The sequence below is a fragment of the Mastigoproctus giganteus genome, chromosome 13 (assembly GCF_048544385.1).
Source record: "Mastigoproctus giganteus isolate SK-2022 chromosome 13, ASM4854438v1, whole genome shotgun sequence".
In the NCBI taxonomy this organism is placed as follows: domain Eukaryota; kingdom Metazoa; phylum Arthropoda; class Arachnida; order Uropygi; family Thelyphonidae; genus Mastigoproctus; species Mastigoproctus giganteus.
In genome coordinates this window covers 7,076,524-7,099,828 of record NC_143587.1, presented here as the reverse complement: position 1 = coordinate 7,099,828, position 23,305 = coordinate 7,076,524, and the positions used below count along the sequence as shown (strand labels likewise).

The 23,305-nt window shown below is 38.7% G+C and overlaps 1 protein-coding gene across 1 annotated transcript in view; it reads left to right on the top strand.

Moving 5' to 3' along the window:
• Positions 1-23,305, top strand: part of LOC150075742 (uncharacterized) — a 292,105-nt gene that overhangs the window by 86,119 nt on the left and 182,681 nt on the right. Inside the window, exon 9 of the mRNA XM_090387865.1 lies at positions 20,270-20,374. Coding sequence (XP_090243991.1) covers positions 20,270-20,374 — 105 coding nt within the window. The remainder of the gene's footprint in view (positions 1-20,269; positions 20,375-23,305) is intronic.

Here is a 23,305-nt window from a genome sequence, read left to right as displayed (position 1 = left end):
TTAGAAAAGCAAAAAGGTAGAGGGAAAGTAATAGTAGGAGTGGAAGAGGAAAAGAAACGGTGTAGAAGAATGAAAGGGACAGTAACTCCTTCAACTCACACCACTCAAAAACTCGTAATAAACTCCTCGAATAGGCAATGCTTTCCCAGTGGAGAAGGCTGTTGTTACCTATTCTTGGAAACTCCGGACATCATCACGCTCTCCCTGGTGCCGTTTCTGGGCTATTTGGCCCTTCTTCGGTGGGTGGGTAGGTACCCGAGTGATGCAATGATGGCAAAACAGTTATGAAGTATAACTCCACAATATGAGAGATGCCTGATGGTGTATGATGTATTTAGACTATAAAGCATTTAGGGTGTAAGCCTCAAGCTATGGAAAAGTGGCATCGTTTTAAGTTATATCTCATATTGTGAATACCTACACAACGAGTTGCCATGATATTGCACTACTTTGCTCCTCAGGTGAAGCGAAGTAACGCTTCACCCGAGGAGAAGACTAATGTTACTTATTCTCAGATGGATACCGCCACCCAGATGGCACCGTTTCAGAGCTATTTGGCCCTTCTTCATGTTATTGATGCTTTCGCACTATACTTATACATAGTCTAGATTTTTCCATAGCTTGAGACTTACGCCCTAAATGCTTTATAGTCTAAATACATCATACACCATCAGGCATCTCTCATATTGTGGAGTTATACTTCATAACTGTTTTGCCATCATTCCATCACTTGGGTACCTCCCCACCCACCGAAGAAGGGCCAAATAGCCCTGAAACGGTGCCATCTGGGCAGTGGTATCCAGCTGAGAATAATTAATATTAGTCTTCTCCTCGGATGAAGCATTACTTATTCGAAGTAGTACAATATCATGGCAACTCATTGTGAAGGTATTCACAGTATGAGGTATAACTTAAAACGATGCCACTTTGCTAATATTCTGTTCATTCTGATTTGGCTATGTATTATTGATGCTTTCGCACTATGCTTATACATAGTCTAGACTTTAGCATTAGCATTAGTAGAGGCATTGATGCAAGAAAGCAAGCTTATGCAGCATCAGCCAAAAAAAAAAAAAAAAAACCACTTCCACTTCCACTTCACCCCTCTGTTCGTTCGAAATACCTGTCCAGCTGAGCCTTAAACTTATTTAGGCTATCAACTTCCACGACAAGGGATGGAAGTCTGTTCCACCAACCAACCACCCGCTGGCTGAAGGCAAATTTCCGCACGTATATCCTACATATGTCTTTCCTCAATTTGAATTTATGCCCTCTCAGGTGATTATTCTGAGCGAGAGGAAGAATCCCATCAGCATTGAGCATGCTCAAACCATTCAAGTCTTTATACAACTCTATCAGATCACCTCGCTGGTGCCTAGTCTCCAGACACTGTAATTTGCAAAACTTAAGCCTTTCTTCGTAAGAGCACCCCTTTGTTCCATTCACTAATCTTGTTGCCCTTCTCTGTACTCGTTCCAGCAACTCTACATCCTTCTTGAAATGAGGCCACCAGACCTGTATACAGTACTCTAGGTGTGGCCTGACCATTGCCTTATACAAGGGAATAATCACCTCCTTATCCCTGCTAGAAAAATTCCTATATATCATTGACAATACATCGTGAGCTACTCTTGCAGCCCGTCTGCACTGCTCAGAGAACTTCATATCTGCCTGCACAACCACCCCCAGGTCCTTTTCATTCTCCACCACTGTCAGTGTAGTACCACAGAGTTGATATGTTGCTCTGGGGTTGCTGTTTCCCACGTGTAGTACTTTACATTTGTCAATGTTAAACTTCATTTTCCACCTCTCAGCCCATCTGCTCAACCTTTCCAGATCCTGTTGCAGCAGCATAGTGTCAGTAGTGTCCTTGACAACCCTGCCTACCTTTGTATCGTCTGCAAACTTGGACATTAAGCTTGATATACCATCATCAATATCATTTATAAATACAGAAAACAATAATGGACCCAACACTGAACCCTGAGGACCCCACTAATAACATTAGTCCACGACGAGCAGTGTCCATTGATTACCACCCTCTGTCTTCTCCCCCTCAGCCACCCCTTTATCCACAGCAGCAATTTGCCTCCAATGTCACACTGCTCCAATTTGTGCAGCAGTCTTCCATGTGCAACATTATCAAAAGCCTTTCTAAGATCCAAATAAATAATATCAAAGTTATTCCCTGCATCCAGTTCCTTTGTGACTGCATCATAGTATCCAATCAAACTGGTCAGGCAAGACTTCCCCTTAACAAACCATGCTGTGTCCGAGCTATAACTGAAGTCTTGTCTAAATGATCCTGCAGTGCTTCTTTAACTAGTGCCTCTATTAATATTCCTGGAACAGAAGTTAAACTCGCAGGTCTATAATTACTTGTGTCAGCCTTTGATCATCCTTTGTGAATTGGTGTCACATTTGCACATCTCCAGTCTGTGGGTACCTCCCCTGAGTCCAAGGAAGCTCTCATAATTATGGCTAAGGGTTTGCTTACTTCCTCTGCTGCCTCCTTTAATATAACTGGATAGATCCCATCCACCCCGGGTGCCTTTCTTTTGTTTATCTTCAACAATTTCTCCTCCACTTTACTCTCAGTTATTACAAGATTCTCTAGCTTACTGTTGTTTACCCCTCTGGCATTCCCCTCACTAAATAACTCCTCATGTGTGAATGCCGATGCAAAATATTCATTTAGTTTGTTAGCTACCTGAGCAGGATCGTCAACAGTTGACCCATTGATATCAAGTGGACCAATCTGATTCATCCCCTTCCTTCTAGAGTTTACATAAGTAAAGAACTCTTTGCTGTTTTTCTTTGCATCCCTTGCCAAAGATTTCTCGTAATCTGCCTTCGCCTGCCTAACCTCCTTTGTAACTTGGTTACAGATCAACTTGTATCTCTCATAGGCTTCTCTGTCATGTGTTAATTTGTATGTATCCCATGCATGTTTCTTCTCTGCCATATGCCTCATTAGTTCATCTGACATCCATTTAGGCCTAAACCTTGAACAATATTTCTTAGTTGGTATGTAAAGTCTAGTAGCTTCCAGGATAAGTTCTTTGAATGCTTCCCATTTTGCATTTGCTGTTGGTAACATCATCAGTTGGTCCCACTGTATAGAATTTAAATACTGTCTCAGTCCATCGTAGTCCCCTTTACGAAAGCAATAACCCTTTCCTTTACACCTAATGGTAGTTACCTCTTTGAGTAAATCCCACTTCAGCACACTGTGATCACTGCCATCTAGTGGTTCATTTATCTGCAGATTCTTAATGCATGAAGAATCACTGCTGATAATCAAATCAAGAGTATTCCTCCCTCTAGTTGCCTCCCGAACATGCTGATGTAGAAAACAATCATCCAATAAATCCACAAAAGCCTTGCTAGTGTGTGAGTGACCAGCCCCCAAATTCCAGCCAATATCTGGGAAATTAAAATCTCCCATTATAAGACTCTCTGATTTACTGGCCCACTCTATTTCCCTGTACAGTTTATTATTATACTCATCAGAGTCATTAGGCCTATAGCACACGCCTACTCTCAATTTTAATCTCCCAATGCTTATGTCACACCAAACTGATTCGACACTGCACTGTCCAGCGATGTCTGCTGGCTTCACTTCCTTGGATTTTATGTATTTCTTAACTAATAGCATAACCCCTCCTCCCTTCCTATCCAGTCTATCCTTTCTGTAGACGTTGTACTCCCCAAATTCCAGTTCTGCATTCCTTATATCTGTGTGACACCACGTCTCTGATATCCCAACAATATATCTACCTTTGATGTTTTGAGCAATACTTCAAATTCATCAAATTTATTTACTAAACTCCTAGCATTGGTGTACACGCAAGTATACATGCACCTATTTGTATTCTTAGCTACCCTAACACAACCCATGTGTTTACCTGTACCGCAATGACTCCCAGCAGTCTCTGAAATATCCTGCATCTTGTTTTTCAGGCTTCTGCTCATTCCAATAGAAGCAGTGCAAGAATCTCTTTCACCTCTGCCAATGGCTACTGTTAATCTATTCGTCTTTGTCTCCCCCCAAGCTAGCAGTTTTCCGACCCGCCTAACACTGCCTCGATAGCATCAGCAAATATTCTTGCACCCTTTCTATTTAAGTGTATCCCATCCCTGTAGAAGCAATCTCTCCTGTTAACAAGTACAGTCCAGGCTGAAAAAAATTCTACCCCTTGAGCCTTGCACAATCTTTCCAGGGCCGAATTGATTGACAAGGCTCTCATCATATACTCCCTCCTATCATGTCTGGGCAGAATTGCAGACACTTTCAAATTCAACCCTATTTCACGGCTTTTTTTCAACAGTGACCTGTACTTGTTAAGCAATTCTGCCGGTCTCCTACTCTTGATATCATTAGTGCCAACGTGTACAACTATATCACCTTTTGTGCCCTTAAAAGATGATATCTGCTCTACAACGTCATCCACCTTTGCACCTGGCAGACATACCCTGGTCATGTTCCCTGTTTCCCTGACAATAGAGACTTTTCCATAGCTTGAGGCTTACGCCCTAAACGCTTTATAGTCTAAAAATCCGCCATTTAAAAATTTAATAATTCATGTAACAGACATATGATGACAGGTTTTATTGTACATTTTTAACAAAACTTTTACCAACAACAAAATGACATCAGGTTGGAAAAGATTCTTCAGAAATTTGGTCCTCATAGTGTTGGATTTTTCATTTGTGAATGTGTAAAAAGCAAATCAGTGGGTGAGCACATTGGGAAAAATAAACCAAAAAAGACAGTTTGGGTGTGTCAGTTTTTGAAATGAAATTTTTGAAAAAAAAGTGTGAACTATGCCATTTGGTCCCCCCCCCCACCATCAGCATCATAATTCGAGAAGCATTGTCATAAAAAATTTAAGGTTCCATTTTGGAGTAAAGTAGGCAACTGCCCAACCGCACTGTGGTAATTTTCCATAGATTTACTTTAAGGCACTTGGGGGGAGAGAGAGAGAGAGAGAGAGAGAAGCTGTGTGTGTATATATACAGGGTTGTTAAAATTAACGTATCCTTATGTAGAGGGCTCTGTAGTGAGTCTAAAGCTCATACTGAAAAGAAATTTGGACAACAGGTACAATAAAGAATGCGCTTGCCATTTATTGGAAAAAAAAATTAGTTACAAAATTTGTCACTGTATGGTGTTGTGTCACTGTATGGCGTGTAACTATTTTAGTTACGATTATGCAAATAACTTACAATTATTTGCATAATCGTAAGTTATTGTAACAGCACCACTATTGAGCTCTACTGTACTGTATAAAAGGAAAGCACTCTCTTCAAAATCATACGGTAGATGTTTGCCTGCACTACAGCAGCAATGCCAACAATGTTGCACATTGCAGGAAAAGGTGCTATTAGTGAAGCTGTACTATCAGAACAGCAACAATGCAGCTGAGGCTATCAGAGAATTTTGGCATTAGAAGCACATATGGTACAGGTGGACCTATGACTGTTTGTGCTGTCCGCAAAATGATTGTAAAATTTGAAGCGACTGACATCTTAATGTTCATACAGGTAGAAGTTGAAAACGAGTGGACTTGTCTCGTGTTGAAGATGTGGCTATGGCTTTCGTGGATTTATGAAATCAATCTCCATGTGGTAGTGCAAGTGTGCCAGTTATTTCTCGTGAAGTGGACATGCTGTATTCCACTGTAAGGCTAGTAATGTGTCAGGTGTTGCAGTGCTATCCTTACCAGATGCACATGCTACAGCAGCTAAAGCATGGTGATGCAGATAGTTGTTTCACATATGGACTTCAGTTTCTGGCGTCCATTGATTACCAAAGAAGAGCAGCATTCATTGATTACCACTCTCTGTCTTCTCCCACTCAGCCACCCTTTCATCCGTTGTAGCAACTTACCCTTAATACCATTCTGGTCCAATTTGTACAGTAGTCTTCCATGCGCAACAGTGTCAAAAGCTTTCCTGAAATCCAAGTATATGATATCAAAATTATTTTGTGTATCCAGTTCCTATGTTAGCACATCATAGTATCCACTCAAATTTGTCAGACAAAAGACTTTCCCTTAACAAATCCAAGCTATATCTGAATTATCGTTGCAGTCTTGTCTAGATGACCTTGCAGTGCATCTTTAACCAGCGACTCCATGATTTTACCCGGAACAGAAGTTAAAGTAACTGGTCTGTAATTACTCATGTCACCCTTCGATCCCCTTTGTGAATTGGGGATACATTTGCACATTTCCAGTCTGTGGATACTTCCCATGAGTCCAAGGATACTCTCATAATTATGGCTAAGGGTTTGCTCAGTTCCTTTGCTGCCTCCTTTAATATAACTGGATAGATCCCATCCACTCCAGGTGCCTTTCTTTTGTTTAACTTCAAAAATTTCTCCTCCACTTGCTCTCAGTTATTACATAATCATTAAGCACTTATTACAAAATCATTAAGCACTCTGTTACAGTTTGATAAACTTCTGGCATTTTCCTTCCTTAATAACTCCTCATGTGTGAATGTAGATTCAAAATACTCATTCAGTTTGTTTGCTTTCTGAGCAGGTTCATCAACTGTCGAACCATCAATATCAAGTGGACCAATCCGATTCATCCCCTTCCTTTTAGAGTTTATATAAATAAAGAAATCCTTGCTGTTTTTCTTAGCACCCTTTGCCAAACATTTCTCGTAATCTGCCTTCGCCTACCTAACCTCCTTTACGACTTGATTATAGACTTAGCATTAGCATTAGCATTAGTAGAGGCATTTGATGCAAGAAAGCAAGCTTATGCAGCATCAGCCAAAAAAAAAAAAAAAAAAGTAACATAAATAAATAAAAATAACCACTTCCACTTCACCCCTCTGTTCGTTCGAAATACCTGTCCAGCTGAGCCTTAAACTTATTTAGGCTATCAACTTCCACGACAAGGGATGGAAGTCTGTTCCACCCACCTTATATATCCCCAGACTAGCTTATATATCCCCAGAGGCTCACATCTGGTGAGCATGGGCTTGGCTCACCCAGGGTCCTGAGCTGGATATCATCATTCTTCTCTTTCTTGGTGATTCCTTTCTACTTCTGACTCTTGCTCGCTCTCTCTCTCTCTCTCTCTCTCTCTCCGGATAATTCAGATTTTTTTTTTTTTTTTTTGGCTGGTGCAGCAATCCGCAGGCTTCCTTGCACCGTATGGCCAATAATAATAATAATAATAATTATTAAATATAATAATTAAGAAACTTGGTGAAATACAGGCCAATCACATTCCTCCCAACGATGTACAAGATCCTGACCAGCTGCATAAATAAGAAGATATCAAACCACTTAAGAGAGTCAGAACATAATGGCCGAACAGAAGAAAGGATGCAAGCGGAGGAGCAAAGGATTCAAGGAGCAATGAACCATATTTGTCCCAGTTATGGAGCAAGCCTTCAAGTAGCACCACAACCTATACACGGCCTACATCGATTATTGCAAGGCCTTAGACTCCGTACCTCATAGCTGGCTAATAGAGAACCTGAAGATCTACAAGGTCAATCCAATAGTGACAAACTTCCTAGGAGCAACAATGGCAAAATGGAGTACCACCATTAAGTTCAAGAGCATCACAACCAGGCCAATCCCCATTAGAAGAGGAATCTTTCAGGGAGATGCTCTGAGCCCACTATGGTTTTATTTAGCACTCAACACGCTATCCACCATGCTCAACGGCAGCAAGTATGGATATAACCTCAAAGAAGGAAGGAAGAACCTGTACACCCTCACCCACCTGATGTACATGGATGACATCAAGCTCTATGTGGCAACCAAGAAGCAACTCCAGCAACTACTCTGGATTACCGAAGAATTCAGCAAGGACATCAGGATGGAATTTGGTCTAGAAAAATGCACCAAGGAAAATTAGTTGGCCGAAACTACCAGCTGTTTACTGGTAAAGAGATCGAAGCTATGACAGAAGGAGAGGCCTACAAATACCTAGGGATGATGCAGGCTGAGCAGTTAGAAGACAAGGAAATCAAGAAGTGCCTGACCGAAAAATATCATCAGAGACTCAGAAGCCTGCTGAAAGCAAAATTGAACGGAGGGAACACAGTTAAAGCCATACACACCTATGCAGCTCCAGTACTAACATACACCTTCGGGGTCATAGATTGGACTAACACCGATCTAGAAGATATCATGCGAAAGACAAGGACAATGATGACCAAGAGTCCCAACACCACCCGAAGTCAGCAGTGGAGAGAATAATACCTCGGAAAGAGGGAGGAAGGAGCCTGATAGAACAACTGAAAAGAGCGATAGTTAACCTGAAGGATTACTTCGAGAACAACACAGAACCACTCCACCAGCCCATAAGGAAGATAGATAAGTGGTATACCCCACTCAACCTAAGCGAGGAAACCCTTCCCGCCCAGACGGTACAAGAAACGATGCCACCTGGCCTCAAAAACGATCCAACACATCACCGCGGGGTGCAAGGTGATCACCCAGACTGAGTACACTCATAGACAGCACCAGGTAGCCAGGATAATACATCAGAAGCTAGCGAGGAAATGCCAGTTGACCAAAGAAAGTACCATACTACAAGTATGAACCCCAGGCAGTGCTAGAGATCTGAACCCACAAGCTGTACTGGGAACCCGTGCCATAATAACGGATAAGACCATCCCGCACAACCGACCGGACATAACCCTTGTGGACAAGATGGAAAAGGCTACCTACCTGATTGACATAACGGTGCTGAACACTAGCAATGTCCAGAAAACCCATGAGGAAACAGTTAGGAAGTACACGAACCTGAGACATGAGATCAAAGAGATGTGGCATATGCAAGAAGTATCAACCATCCCAATCATCGTATCAACAACTGGTATGGTACCAAAGACTCTACATAGCAGCCTAGCAGCAATAGGTCTCCTAGAGAACACCTACAAGAAACTCCAGAAAGTCTCAATCCTGAACACCTGTAGGATAGTCAAAGATTTCCTCAACCGACAGTAACACCAGACATTACAACTACCTTGTGTACTTGGTAACATTACCCGTCACTGAGTGGAATCCCCCAATCAGGGAGAAATAATATAAGAGCAACAACAATAATAATAATCTGCCATAGGCTTCTGTGTTGCCTGATAATTTATATGCATTTCATCCATTTTTCTTCTATATCACGAGTCTCATTAGTTCATTTGACAACCATTTTGCCTAAACCTTGAACAGGATTTCTTATTCGGTATGAAAAGTCTAGTAGCTTCCACAATTAATTCCTCGAATGCCTCCCACTTAGAATTTTCTGTTGGTAACATCATCAGTTGGTCCCACTGTACAGAATTTAAAAACTGGCTGAGATCACTGTAGTCACCTTCACGAATGCAAAAACGCTCCCCTTTACCCCGATGGTAGTTACATCTTTGAGTAAATCCCACATCAGTACACTGTGATCACTTCCACCTAGTGGTTCCTTTATCTGCAAATTCTTAATACATGAATGATCACTATTGATAACCAGATCAAGAGTATTACCCTCTCTAGTTGCCTCTTGAACATGCTGCTGCAGAAAACAATCATCCAGTAAATCCACAAAAGTCTTTACTAGCCCACTCTATTTCTCTGTAGAATTGGTCAGCATATAGCAAAGAAGTGGCTAGAAAGTGTTACAAGTGAATGTTCTTAGAATTGAAAGTAGGTCAACCCAAAATCTCTGATGTAGTAGAACTAAGGATTAGCAGTATCACACGTTTAATAAATACTGTATAGTGTACACATACAAATAAAAAGGAACCCATTGCTGGGGGACATAATGATTCATAAACCCTTGATGTAATGTAATTTTAAACTTTGCCGGGTTAAGGATAAACACTACTTTACTGAGAAAAAAATACAGACCGGGTCATTTTCACAAAAAGAGTACAAATTTCGGTGAATTTTGGAGATGTTGACTTATTGACCAATAAGTGCACCTTATTGGTCAATTAAAAGTGTCAACAGACAACTAATATCCATTTTTTCTAAAAACCTTTAAGAATCTAAATGCATAACAAAATATTTAAAAAATATATACAGTATGTGTAGCAAATAGTCCAAAATATTTGGAAATAATTCATTACAATTATTTATACCCAAACATCATTTATGTTACCCCCCGAGCCGAACATCTTTCTTGTTATCTGGCCAGATGAGGGCCGGGTCAGTCCGAGGGCCAGGCTTTCGCCCATGGAGACCATTACTGAGGGTAGTGGAGAATGAAAAAGACCTGTATATAATTGTGCAGTCACATATGAAGTTTTGTGAGCAGTGACCACATGAGCTATAATAGTAGCTCATGGGGTCTTGTCAATGATATATAGGAATACAGGAATTTTGCTAGCAGGGATAAGGAGGTAATTATCCCTTTGTATAAGGCAATGGTCAGGCCACATCTTGAATACCACATACACGTCTGGAGGCCTCATTTTAGGAAGGATGTAGAGCTGCTCTACCATCCATGTAGGTAACTTATTCCAGTAATTTATAACTCACTGGCTAAAATAAAACTTCCTGCAATCCAGTCTAAACAACTCCCCTCATAATTTGAAATTATGGGGGAAGAGTATGAAAATTATAAACAGGTAGTAAACTCGATCTTATTGCATTTACCATAATCCCGATAACTGCAATTGTGTGCATTTTTACGTTACGGTATTATGGTGAAACGAGTTCCCCTTCACTGAAATCTTCAATCATGTAAAAAACAAATTTTCAGAATTTTATCTTCATTCCTATTTACTTAATACAATGGTGAAAGGAAAGGGACCAATGGAAAGTGTAAGTGCTGGCAATGCTAGGAAACAAAACAAAATTGATTTAGAAATGAAGATGATTAATTAAAGAGTACGAAGCAGACAAAGTTTGTCATCTATTTCACGGAATTAGGTCTCACTGCTTCAACAGTGAATACTATTTTAAGGGACAGTGCGTGTATAAAAGAACAGGATCAATGCATTTAAGGGCAACAGTGATCATAAAACAGCGTTCAGGTGCTATATCGAAGATGTAAAAGCTATTAATAATATGGATGCAAAATCAGATTCAGAAGCAAGTGCCCCTGAGATCAATGGCCATGCAAGCAAGAAGTATTTATGAATATATTAAGGATAAGTACGGCGAACCCCAAGTCAATTTCATGGCAAGCAATGGGTGTTTAATAGGTTAAAGCATTGCGCTGGTTTCCAAAACATTAAAGTACACAGTGAAGTCGCCAGTGCCGAACCTGCAGCTGCAGAGAAATTTTGTGATGTGTTGGAAAAAAAAAACCCTTCTAAATCTCCATCCCTCAACTTCTGTAGCAGCATGCTTGTCAGCTGGAGAGTTAATTCTAGCAACGATGCTCGAAAGGTAAAACTTGCCGACATTATGCCTGTCTCCCTTCTCTTTTTGTAATTTTATAATTTTGAAATTTTTTTAATTTTGTACACTTTTGTAATTTTTCCTGCATATGAAATAAAAAAAAATGTAATAAATAATTCTATTTACATGTTTGTTGGACATTTCTTTTTTGCTTCAATCAAATTCAGCACATATATTTGCAAGGGATGCATAAGCATTTAGGGAAATTCTGACTTACGTAAAATTCTGATTTATGTAGAGTTCTGCGGAACGCAACCCTTACGTAAGTCGGGGAGTGGCTGTACATGTCTTATGAGCCATCTATTCCTGGCATCAGCTCCTATAAAGTAGTGCTTGAATATTAGAGCTCCTAAATATACTAGAGCCAAAAGTGTTAGAACGACGGAACTGTGGGAGGGTATTCCTTCGTGTTTTATATATCCATTATACGCAAACATTTAATATGTGTCCGAACATTGATATTTATAGAACTTTCATTTAGCTATTGCTTTAATGTAAATATTTCTGTATGTATATTTTCATATTTAGTGTGTATGACAGAAACTAACTAGTGTTTAGATAATAGGATTTCTTACACTTCATAATTAGTTTACAGATATTTATATTAATAGAAGGGAACCATTTTGTCTAACTCCTCTGTCTTTATTGCCATCATCTGCTCACACACTTATGCAAAACAAAGTTACACTTCCCACCAAATCTAGGCATTGTCTTCCCAAAATGACTCTCGACTTCTTCTACCGAACTTCCTTTGTCCGGGTCTGCCCACCTCGAGTTTGCATCTTTGACAGGCAACTTTGGGCATTCTTTTTTCCAAGGATGCACGACTGCTGATTCCTGCATTGGCTGCTGATTCCTGCTTTAGATTCAAACGGATGGGACTCCTGGAATCATGGCCATCTCTCTTGCACTGTACTGCACTTTCTCTGCCCCCTTTGGTGTCTCACGGGTCCACTTTTATATTCGGATCCTTCCCATCATGTCAGATATTCAGAATGTCTAAAAACGCATAAATGCTCAACGTTCCCTTTTTAGTAAATTTGTAAAATGATAGCATGCATATAGGCTATGCTTACGAAGGCAGAAAGGTATTTTGTTTATATAACTCTATATGTGTGAGAACCATGGTATGTTTCCATCTCTGATTACTTCAACTGCACTCTATACAGGGCAATATACTCCCACATTATCATTCCATACCGAGGAAAGCTTCACACTGTTTATACTTTTTGTTCACCTTTCTGACCTGCAAGCGATTTTCCCTGATAACTGTTCTGCTTACACCTATGCACACATAGGCCTCCGATCCATGATTCCTATCATCTAGTTACAGCTTAAATTTAATTTTGATTACCCTACACAATTCTTCTTAAATTATATTTAATTTGTTTTTTTTTTTTCCTTTTCCCTTTTAATTAAAAGTATAGGTTATTAATGTTATCAGGTTATCCTAGGTTTCCTAGGATAACCTGAGCATGTTAATTCAGCAATTTGATTCTCTCTCAATTAAATTCCCACTGTAACAGTGGAATAGATTTGCCTTTAGCAGCGGGTGATTAATTGCTGGAACAAACTTCCATCTATCGTTGTGGCAGTTGATAGCTTAAATAAATTCAAGGAGGAACTGGACAAACTTTTAAAGGGAATGGATGTGTGGATGTTTTTTTTTTTTTTTTTTTTTGGCTGATGCTACATAAGCTCATGCACTTGCTTTCATGCATCACATGCCTCCATTACTACTACTATAAGTTATTTTGTCCATGAGAGTTTGTAATGTTCAAGTTTTGATTATAATCAAACACTGAAGGTGATAACAAAATCTAAAGAAAATAAAGATGTTATTTAAATATAAACATAATCACTATTTGCAAAATATGAAAATATAGCCAGGCCTCGCATAACACGAGTTCTATTAACGCGATTTTCAGTTAACGGTATTTGATAAATAGCGTTAACTGAAAATTGCGTTATGTACCACTTTTCACTTTACACAATGCAAATTTCCAGTTAACACGATTTTTTTTTATGCGATAGCTGAAAAAGATTTGAATCGCGCGTTAAGCTTACCGCGAGTCGTACGGTCAACAAACAAACGTTTGCCTACTGCCTACCTCGGTGTGTTCCATCAACCATCGGAAGAAGACTTGTTTGTCTTCTGCTAATAAAGTCAATGCAGACTTGCATTTAAAAATTCAAATTTTTAAATGAGCCAGATGAAAATGTTACCGCGAAGGAGATAACGGTAAAAGAATTAGATGAAATCTTTTGTATCGCATAGAACCTCAAACAAAAGGTTTGAGGTTCTCTGTGATATTTATTTCGCCAAGGCCCAGAGAAGATTGTTGTCAGCTATCGGAAATTGATTGATGAAAAGAGAAAGTCAACACTGTTCAAATATTTCCGCAACAGTCATTTCTTCATTGTGTATTTTATGTCAGAGGTTCCCAAACTTTCTCGTTTCACGGCGCCCTTAGTGTCTCAGTAATTTTTTCAAGGCGCACCCAGATCAAAAGAAATACCTAACAGTTCCGTTTAGTAGTTAGGTCCAAACAACTTAATAAGAAATGTTGAAACTGAACTACCTTGAGCTAGTAGTTCGCGCGGTGTCCGACAGATGTCGAGTATTGCTGTGTTTCCCTCGAAAATTTAAAATATTCCATGGCGCACAGTTTGGGAACAGCTGTTTTATGCAATGAACATTTAATTCCATAATTATTTTCATTGTCTTTTACATTGTATACAGTTAAAAAGTTATTTAAAAGGTATTTTTAAAATTCTTTATGGACATTCTACTGCTACTATTCCGGAAGGTCAAGGACCAATTATAATTTTTCCTATTGATTATTGTATTCTATTAATGCGTTTCGGTTTTGCACGATGCGCTCATGGGATGAATTAATTGCATTAATCGAGGCCAGCCTGTATTTATGAAATGTCAAGTTTCACAGTAAAAAGAATATGAGCAAACAATTGAGGTCACACTTTATGCAATTTGTATGAACAGGCTGATAGGAACAAGTAAATATTTGGATTCATTCCTTAAAATGAATTTAACAAATTTAGGGAAGAAGCTTGGTGAAGTTCTGAAAGCATTTGGGAATTATGGACGATTTTAAGAAAGTTAAGTATAGGTATTAATCGATAAATACAAAATAGGTTTATGATTCAGACAATAACTGTCATCTTTTAAGAAAGACAGATCGTGTGAAATTTTGAAAGGACTGAAAGAAAGTAGGAGAGGAAGCAAAAACAGATTTCTGACCAGGAGTAACAGGACCAGTGACAGACAGTAACTGTGAACAAAATTCATTGTAAATAGGGCAAAAGAAAAGAACGTGGGTAGAATCCTTGACCGAACTGCAAAGACAAAGTCCAGAGTTGGAAAAAAGGAAATAGGCAAGTTTAAAATCTAAGGAACTAGGTCCTGTTAAAAGAAAACTAGAAAGCATACTGGGAGAAAACCATTTATGAGTGTTTTATTAACAAATGCAACTTCTGGAATAAATAATTTTGTAATTAAACCTTTTTGGGAATCAGACCAAAAAAATCAGAAATTTGGAAATCAGATCTCTGAAATGAACATGGTCATGAAGAATTTTTAAAATTCATTGTTTTTCTTATTTATTACTGGAGGACGTGTCAATTTGAATTCTATTGAATTCTGCAGGTAGGTCTTTGTGAATGAAGTAAGAAAGTGCACAATAAATTAAATATAAGTCTAAAGGTAGTGAACAAGATAAAGCCTGTAGGGCAGAGGTAGAGACAGTTCTACGTTCCCTAACCAGTAGTAGTAGTAGTAGTGGCATGTGATGCAAGAAAGCATGTGTATGAGTTTATGCAGCATCAGCCAAAAAAAAAAAAAAAATCACACCATTCCCTCCCAATGCCTGTCCAGTTCCTCCTTAAATTTATTCAACCTATCAACTTCCACACCGACAGATGGAAGTTTGTTTCAGCAATAAACCACCCTCTGGCTAAAGGCAAATTTCCGAACATCTATTCTACACCTGTCTTTTCTTAATTTGAATTTATGCCCCCTTAGGTTCGTAATCTGAACAAGTGGAAGGATCCCATCAGAATTCAGCGTGCTCAACCCATTCAAGGTCTTTATACACCTCAATCAGATCACCACGCAGGTGCCTAGTCTCCAGCCGCTGCAATTTGCAGAACTTAAGCCTCTCTTGGTAAGAGGATCCCTTCATTTCCCTCACCAATCTTGTTGCCCTTCTCTGTACACACTCAAGTAAATCTACATCCTTCCTAAAATGAGGCCTCCAGACCTTTACGCAGTACTCAAGGTGTGGCCTGACCACACCTTGAGTACTGCGTAAAGATCCGCACAGAGGGATAATCACCTCCTTTTCCCTGCTAGCAAAATTCCTATATATCATTGACAAAATCCCATGACCTGCCCTGGCAGCCTGTCTGCATTGCTCAGAAAACTTCATATCTGCCTGCACAATTACTCCCAGGTCTTTTTCATTTTCTACCACCTTAAGTGTAGTACCACACAGTTGGTACGTTTCTCTGGGGTTACTTATGTGGATCACAACAGTCTATCCTTGGAGACCCTTGTTATGGAATCTTGTTCTCAACCTAAGAGGAAACTGTGATGGATCGAACCAAGCTTGGATTGAACACAGCAGCAGCATAAGTGGTAATTGGTAAAAAAAAAAACAGCTTTGTATAGTATATGCAAAATCTTATGCTTCAGATCCCAGTTCTGGCAGAAAATGCAAACAAAATTTAAAGACAAATTTTTAACTTTGTCAGACAGATGATTCAGATGAGGAAAGAAAGGTAAGGCAATTATCAAGCAGTAATCCAAGGAATTTTATGATAGTTACAAAAGGGAGAGATTTACCATTAATTTTTATGAGAGGAGGATGAGTTGTGGGTGCCTTTGAAGACCATCATACAAGTTTTACTGTGAGAAATAGTAAGTTTGTTTAAGTGTGGACCTATCAGAAAGTTGTTGAAGAACGGAATTCACATTTTCTTCTAATGAATGGTGAGAATTTCCATAAAAAAAAAATAATTAAATAATCCACATATGCAATTGATGAATAATTTGGGAAAACCTTTAGCAACCATTGGTTGAGAACAAGATTCCATAACAAGGGTCTCCAAGGATAGACTGTTGTGATCTACATAAGACTTTCTGAGAAACTGTGCAAAAATTTGATATAACCTTAATAGATCTATCTGAAAAATAATTCCTAATAAGATTGTATAGGTTAGCAAGGCAGTTCAGAATTCAAGGGTGCCCTTCCACCAAAGAGAGAGAGTCAAAAGCGACCTCGAAATTTATAAAATTGCCATGAAATATTTAGAAGATTCATTAATGAAATTCAGTAGAGTAACAAGGGCATTTTCAGCACCAACTCCAGAATAAAAACCATATTGATTACTAGAATGGTTGTCCTTGTCCCGAAGCAAAGCCAGGATTCTATGTGAGATCAAACATTCTGGGATCTTAGCAAATTTAGATAACCAAGTGGTAAGTCTAAGACCAGGGAAGATTAGGAGGCTTGCCAGGTTTTAACAGAAGTCTTATGATGGCAAATTTCCACGAATTTGAGAAAACAGACAATTATAGAAATTTATTATATATATTTATAAGAACATTTGGACAGCAGGAGTGAAGTTTTATCAAGAATTCCCTTTCGATAAGATTTTCGCTAGGACACTGATATCCTGGTGAAGGCAGAAGATAATTTAAAAGGAGTAAAAGGAACAGCAACTAAGGAAGTAGAGTAATTAAGATTAAGTGATCAAACATCTTTATGACAGGGCAAATCTAAAAGAGGATCATCAGATAAGGAGAGAGCATCCAGAATAGGATTAACAGTATCTGTCCAAGAAAGAGATTGTATTATTACTTATAACAGTATTATGGATAATAGGAGCATGTAGCTTGTTTCTTGCAATTTTACAAAATTCCAACATGATGAACAGATTTCTTACAGGTATTACAGGTATCAAAATTGGATTTAGCAATGTGTTTGACATATTGACAAACACATTGCTAAATGTGTTTGTCTATCTTAGCAAAAAATAGACTGCACAGAATTCATTAACATCATCAGCTGGCCAAGAATGTCTATACCATTGATAAATTTTTGGGCACGAAAAACTTTGACACAAGATTGTCAATTCTCTTAGAGGGAGTAAGAATATGATTGTTTATAGAAATATCTAAAGATCAGATGACTCCAAAAAATAACGTAATTTGTTTAATGTAGCCTTACTCAAGGTGTCCTTACAGTTCAATAAATCTGTCTTTCCTAAGACTTTGTCTTTTTCTGCTTGTGCTAAAAAAAAAAAAATTATTTTGTCTGCAGAATAACTATGGCTCGACTTCCATCCATGCTATAAAGTGTGGTTTGAAGTCCAATCATAGTTATTCTGCAGGCAAAATAATTTTGTGGTCCTGGCAAACTGTCTGTCCACATTTTATGTAGAAGATTCTACTATTGCAATTCTTGGCTCTGAGACACAAAATTTACCTGTTTGTTTTTATTTTGGGAGGAGCATATCCACAAATGAATATGCCTAGATAAGTTCACTTGGTAAAAATGGGGGAAGGAATATAATATCAGCTCATTTACCTATAGTAAGGGGAAATTTTTTCTGTTATTGGGAGTGATTCAAGTTTACACTATTATTGTAGGTAGTATTGTTATTTTCTTGTAACTATACAGTGAAACTTCCCTTTAACGGACAGCCATGGGGAACGAGAATTTGTCCGTTAGAGAGAAGTGTCCGCTAACAAGAAGTCTGAGGGAGAAAAAAAAAAGAAAGAAAGAAAGAAAAATTGTTAAACGTTTAATGTAAAATTAAATTAAAATATATACAGATTTTGCGCAATATTTTTGTAAATAATATACATACAATTGTGCTATGAATATTATGAAAATAATATTATGAATATTAAAAAAAATACATACAGTAATCACTTATTTTCTTCTGTACCTTCTTCCGGCTGATAATTTTGTTTACAACATTTGTTTGGAGTGAAGAAACCATCGAAAGTCCTTCATTATCTTCTTCAGCGGCAAAAAACATTTTTAAACGATTGATTTGTATGAGAGCTTCTATTTTCATCGGTGGTTCGTCGTTAATATGTTCTTCGACAGAATGACCTTCTTCCATTTCTTCATCCTCATGAGGAACTTCTTGAAAAATATCGATGATAATGTCGTTGATATCTAGAGCACCATCTTCTGTAGTGAGGTTCAAGTCTATATCTTTGTAGCCAGGGTCACCTGTAGCTGAAGTATCGTACATTATCAATAGATGTTGAAGTTCTTGTTCTTCTTGGTGCTCCACATTGCTGTTCACAACTTCAATTTTTGCATTTGAGAAGCCAGACTTTATAAAACAGTTCACGACAGTTTGTTTTCTAATTGCGTTTACTGAAGAGGAAATCCATTGAATCGCATCTAGGATGCTGATTTTCTTTGCAAGGTCACTCGCACATGTTACATCGTTTGTGTTTGCAATGAGATGTCTTAAAACACGTTTTCTGTAGTGAAGTTTAAAATTTTTTATTATCCCTTGATCCAAGGGCTGACACTCTGCAGATGTGTTTGGTGGCAGAAAAACGATTTGAATGTTGGATAATTCAATGTGCGGGGGAGATGCAGCATTATCCATGAAAATACGCTGAATTATATTTACAACCATTTCGTCACAGTTGTAAATATCCTTAGCTTCAAAATCACGACATAAATCTTCCAATTTGACGGTCCACTTTGTTACAGCCTCAGTATCAACAGATCCACCTTCATCATATACGGTTTTCCAAGAAATTTTATGCCGAGTTTTGAACTTGTCTAGCCATCCCACAGAAGCTTTGAACTCATTTACTCCCATAGATTTCGCAACCTCCAAAGCCTTTTCCCTAATAATAGGCCCATTAATGGGAATTTTTTTAGCACGTGCGCCGACAAACCCACTCATATGTAACATTGTCAATTTGAAGTCCAACAGTTTTCGGGAATGATTTTTGAACCTGATCATTTACATGTTGCCAAAATTGTTTGAGCAGTTCATTTTTTTCCTTTAGGATGTCGCTTACCTGCGTCTTCCCGATTTTGAATTTTGCAGTGAGATTGCGAACACTATTTTTTTGCTGATCATACGCATTAATGAGTTCGACTTTATCTTTTAAAGTTAAATGTTTACGAGAAGACATTGTGCACTTCACACGACACTGAACAAAACGGAAAACTGAAATTCAAAAGACAAAAGGCTGACCAAATTCCCCCCCCCCTGCACACGCTGAATTCATCAGAAGTTTTACACATGCTTTAAAATTCTTGAAAAAGGGTTTAGAACCGCGACGTAAACCTTGATAAAATTCAGAGAATCGGAAATAGAAAATAAACACACGATTGAGGCAATACGTGGAAGAAAAGTTCCTAGAAAAAGGCCTGTGAGCTCGCCCACTGTCCGTATGGGGAGATCAAATTAAATGCTAATCTAAACGAAATAGCGCAGATTGCCTGTCCGCATCTCTTACAGAGAATGTCCGCTAGACAGAAGCTGCAATAGAGGTGAGTTGGGGAATTTTGAAAATGTCCGTTGTAGAGAGATGTCCGTTAAAGAGAGCTGTCCATTAGGAGAAGTTTCACTGTATATGTTATCATTATTTTTTCAGTATAATTACCTGTATGTATGTATGTATGTGAATCATGGTTGTCACTTAAAGTAGCTCTCCTTGAAAAGTACTACAATTAAATACTCCTCAAGAATATTATTTTGTGTGTGTATGCATGTATGTATGTATGTATGTATGTATGTATGCATGCATGCATGCATGCATGCATGTGTTTGCACACATAGTTCTGTGATGACCTTTAATCATTATTTATTTTAAATCTTTTGTATTAGGATTCAGGTGAATGATCAGATCATAGAGGTAGATGGAAAATCTTTAGTTGGAGTTACACAAGCATATGCAGCTTCAGTATTGCGTAACACTTCTGGGTTGGTGAGGTAAGTTGTATGTGAATTGAATTCTTGCAATGTGTGTGTGATCCCTATGTGTGCAGCTGATACATAAATGTATCAGTTGTAAATAGTAACTCATTAACTCATTCAGATTACTTGTTATGAGATGATACGTGGTACGACAGATGGGAGTAACCGTGAATGGTTCCAGAATTTTTAGCTCGTGGGTATGGATAAGTTTATTGGAAATTTTTACTGTCTTTTTGATTAATTAACATATTAAATTGTATTTGACAAATAGTTTAATAGTCTTAGTCATGTTCATTAGCTTATTTTTAAATTTGGCAAGTGATTTTTAAATTATGATTTCTATTACTATTCCACTGCTATTGTATCAGTGTATTGGCAGGAATATCAAAACACGTAACTAGTAGTGCAGTGGAATAGTAGGGTTCAGTTTTGATAAATCAGTAGTTCAAAGGTTCTAATCACTTGTTAGTCATATTTTTTTTTTATCAATTAAATTGTATTTAAACGAAAATCATATTAGATAGATCATAATAGACTAGAGCAGAAAAAAAAAGTGGGTACAAAGCAGTGGGAGTGCTGTTGCTTGGGGAAGAACAGAAGGGGGTGATTCTCTTAAAAATCATGGCCTAACAAAATGTGTAATTTGTGCAATGTTCGCTAACTTTCTGAAACATGATACAGCCAAGAGGATGTCTTTGTGTGTGCTCAGTGCAGAGATTGTGAAGAATTATTCACCAGCTCAGTGTTCTGACAGGGTTTATGAGAGTTTGAAGAGTAGAATAGATGCTCTCAAAGGAATTAAAATGTGGGGGCCCATCAAGCTCTCAGCTGCCCAACTCAGTGCAGAACTCACACTTGTGCATCGTGCAATACAGATGCGATCTCCAGGGAAGAATGCTCTGTTCCCAAAGGAGGTGGTTATTGTCGATGACTCTGTTATCAGAGAAATGGGAAATATGTTGTGCAAGAACGATAGGTGGAATAGGAGTAGTGTATGCCTCCCAGGGGCAAAAATAGATTGTTGTAGAGCAGATATCTTTTAAGTGTATAAAAGGTGATATTTTTGTATACATTAGCACTAATGGTATTAAGAGTAGGAGACCAGAGAACTTATTTAACAAGTACAGGGCAATGTTGGGACAAAGTTGTGAGTTGAGATTGAATTTGAAAGTGTCTGCAGTTCTGCCCAGGCACGATAGGAGGGAGTACACGTTGAGAGCCTTTTCAATTAATACAACCCTGGCAAGAATGTGCAAGGCTCATGGGGTAGAAATTTTTTCAGCATGGTCTCTGCTTGCTAACAGGAGACTGTTATTTCAGGGATGAGATATACACTAAATAGAAGGGGAGCAAGAATATTTGCTGATGCCGTCAAAGTAGTGACAAGTGGGTCTGAAAAAAAAAACTGCAAGCGTGAGGGGGATTCACAGATTAATAGATTAACTAGAGCTGCAGGCAGAGGTGACGGTGATTCTTGTGCTGCTTCTATTGGAAAATGCAGCAGCCCGGAAAGCAAGGTGTCGAGGGTTTCAGGCCCTGCTGTTCATCATCACGAAACCAGTCAATCTATGGGCTTTGTAAGGGTTAATAACAATAAGAACATGTGTATGTTGACTTGCATGTATGCTAATTTTTTTTTTTTTTTTTTTATGTGAACCCCAAACACGAGAGGTATTAGAACCTATAGTACTTGGTGCCGTGCTTGGCTTGGAGGTTGAGAAGACGAAAGAAGATATTTGTTGACATTGGACTTGAACTTCTGTAGATTGTAATTTTCAGGAAATACGTATGAAGAAAGGTTGTTCCAGAAAACGGCAGTCGAATGAATAAATGAGGAAGATGAAAAGTTGGTTCTGTGGGTTTTAAGTTGGACAGTAGTAGTAGTAGTAGTAGTAGTAGTGGCACGTGATGCAAGAAAGCAAGTGTAGGAGCTTATGCAGCATCAGCCAAAAAAAAAAAAAAAAAAAATCACACCATTCCCTCCATATGCCTGTCCAGTTCCTCCTTAAATTTATTTAACCTATCAACTTCCACAACGACAGATGGAAGTTTGTTCCATCTGTCGTTTTCATTTGTTACATCTGTCCTTTCTTAATTTGAACTTATGTCCCCGTAGGTTCGTAATCTGAACAATTGGAAGGATCCCATCAGAATTCAGCGTGCTCAACCCATTCAAGGCCTTATAGACCTCAATCAGATCACCGCGCAGGTGCCTAGTCTCCAGCCACTGCAATTTGCAGAACTTAAGCCTCTCTTGGTAAGAGGATCCCTTCATTCCCCTCACCAATCGTGTTGCTCTTCTCTGTACACGCTCAAGCAAATCTACATCCTTCCTAAAATGAGGCCTCCAGACCTGTACGCAGTACTCAAGGCGTGGCGTGACCATTGCCTTATACAGAGGGACAATCACGTCCTTTTCCCTGCTAGCAAAATTCCTATATATCATTGACAAAACCCCATGACCTGCCCTAGCAGCCTGTCTGCATTGCTCAGAAAACTTCATATCTGACTGTACAATTACTCCCAGGTCTTTTTCATTTTCTACCACCTTAAGTGTAGTACCACACAGTTGGTACGTTTCTCTGGGGTTACTTCTACCCATATGTAGTACTTTGCATTTGTCAAGGTTAAACTTCAGTTGCCACTTCTTAGCCCATCTGCCCAAATTATCTAGATCCTGTTGCAGTAGCACACTGCCATGACTGTCATTAACAACCCTGCCAACCTTTGTGTCATCTGCAAACTTCGACATTAAGCCTGATATACCTTCATCAATATCATTGATAAATACACAAAACAACAGTGGACCCAACACCGAACCCTGTGGGACTCCACTAATAACATTAGTCCACGAAGAGCAGCACCCATTGATTACCACCCTCTGTCTTCTCCCACTTAACCATCCTTTTATCCATTGTAGCAACTTACCCTTAATACCATTCTGCT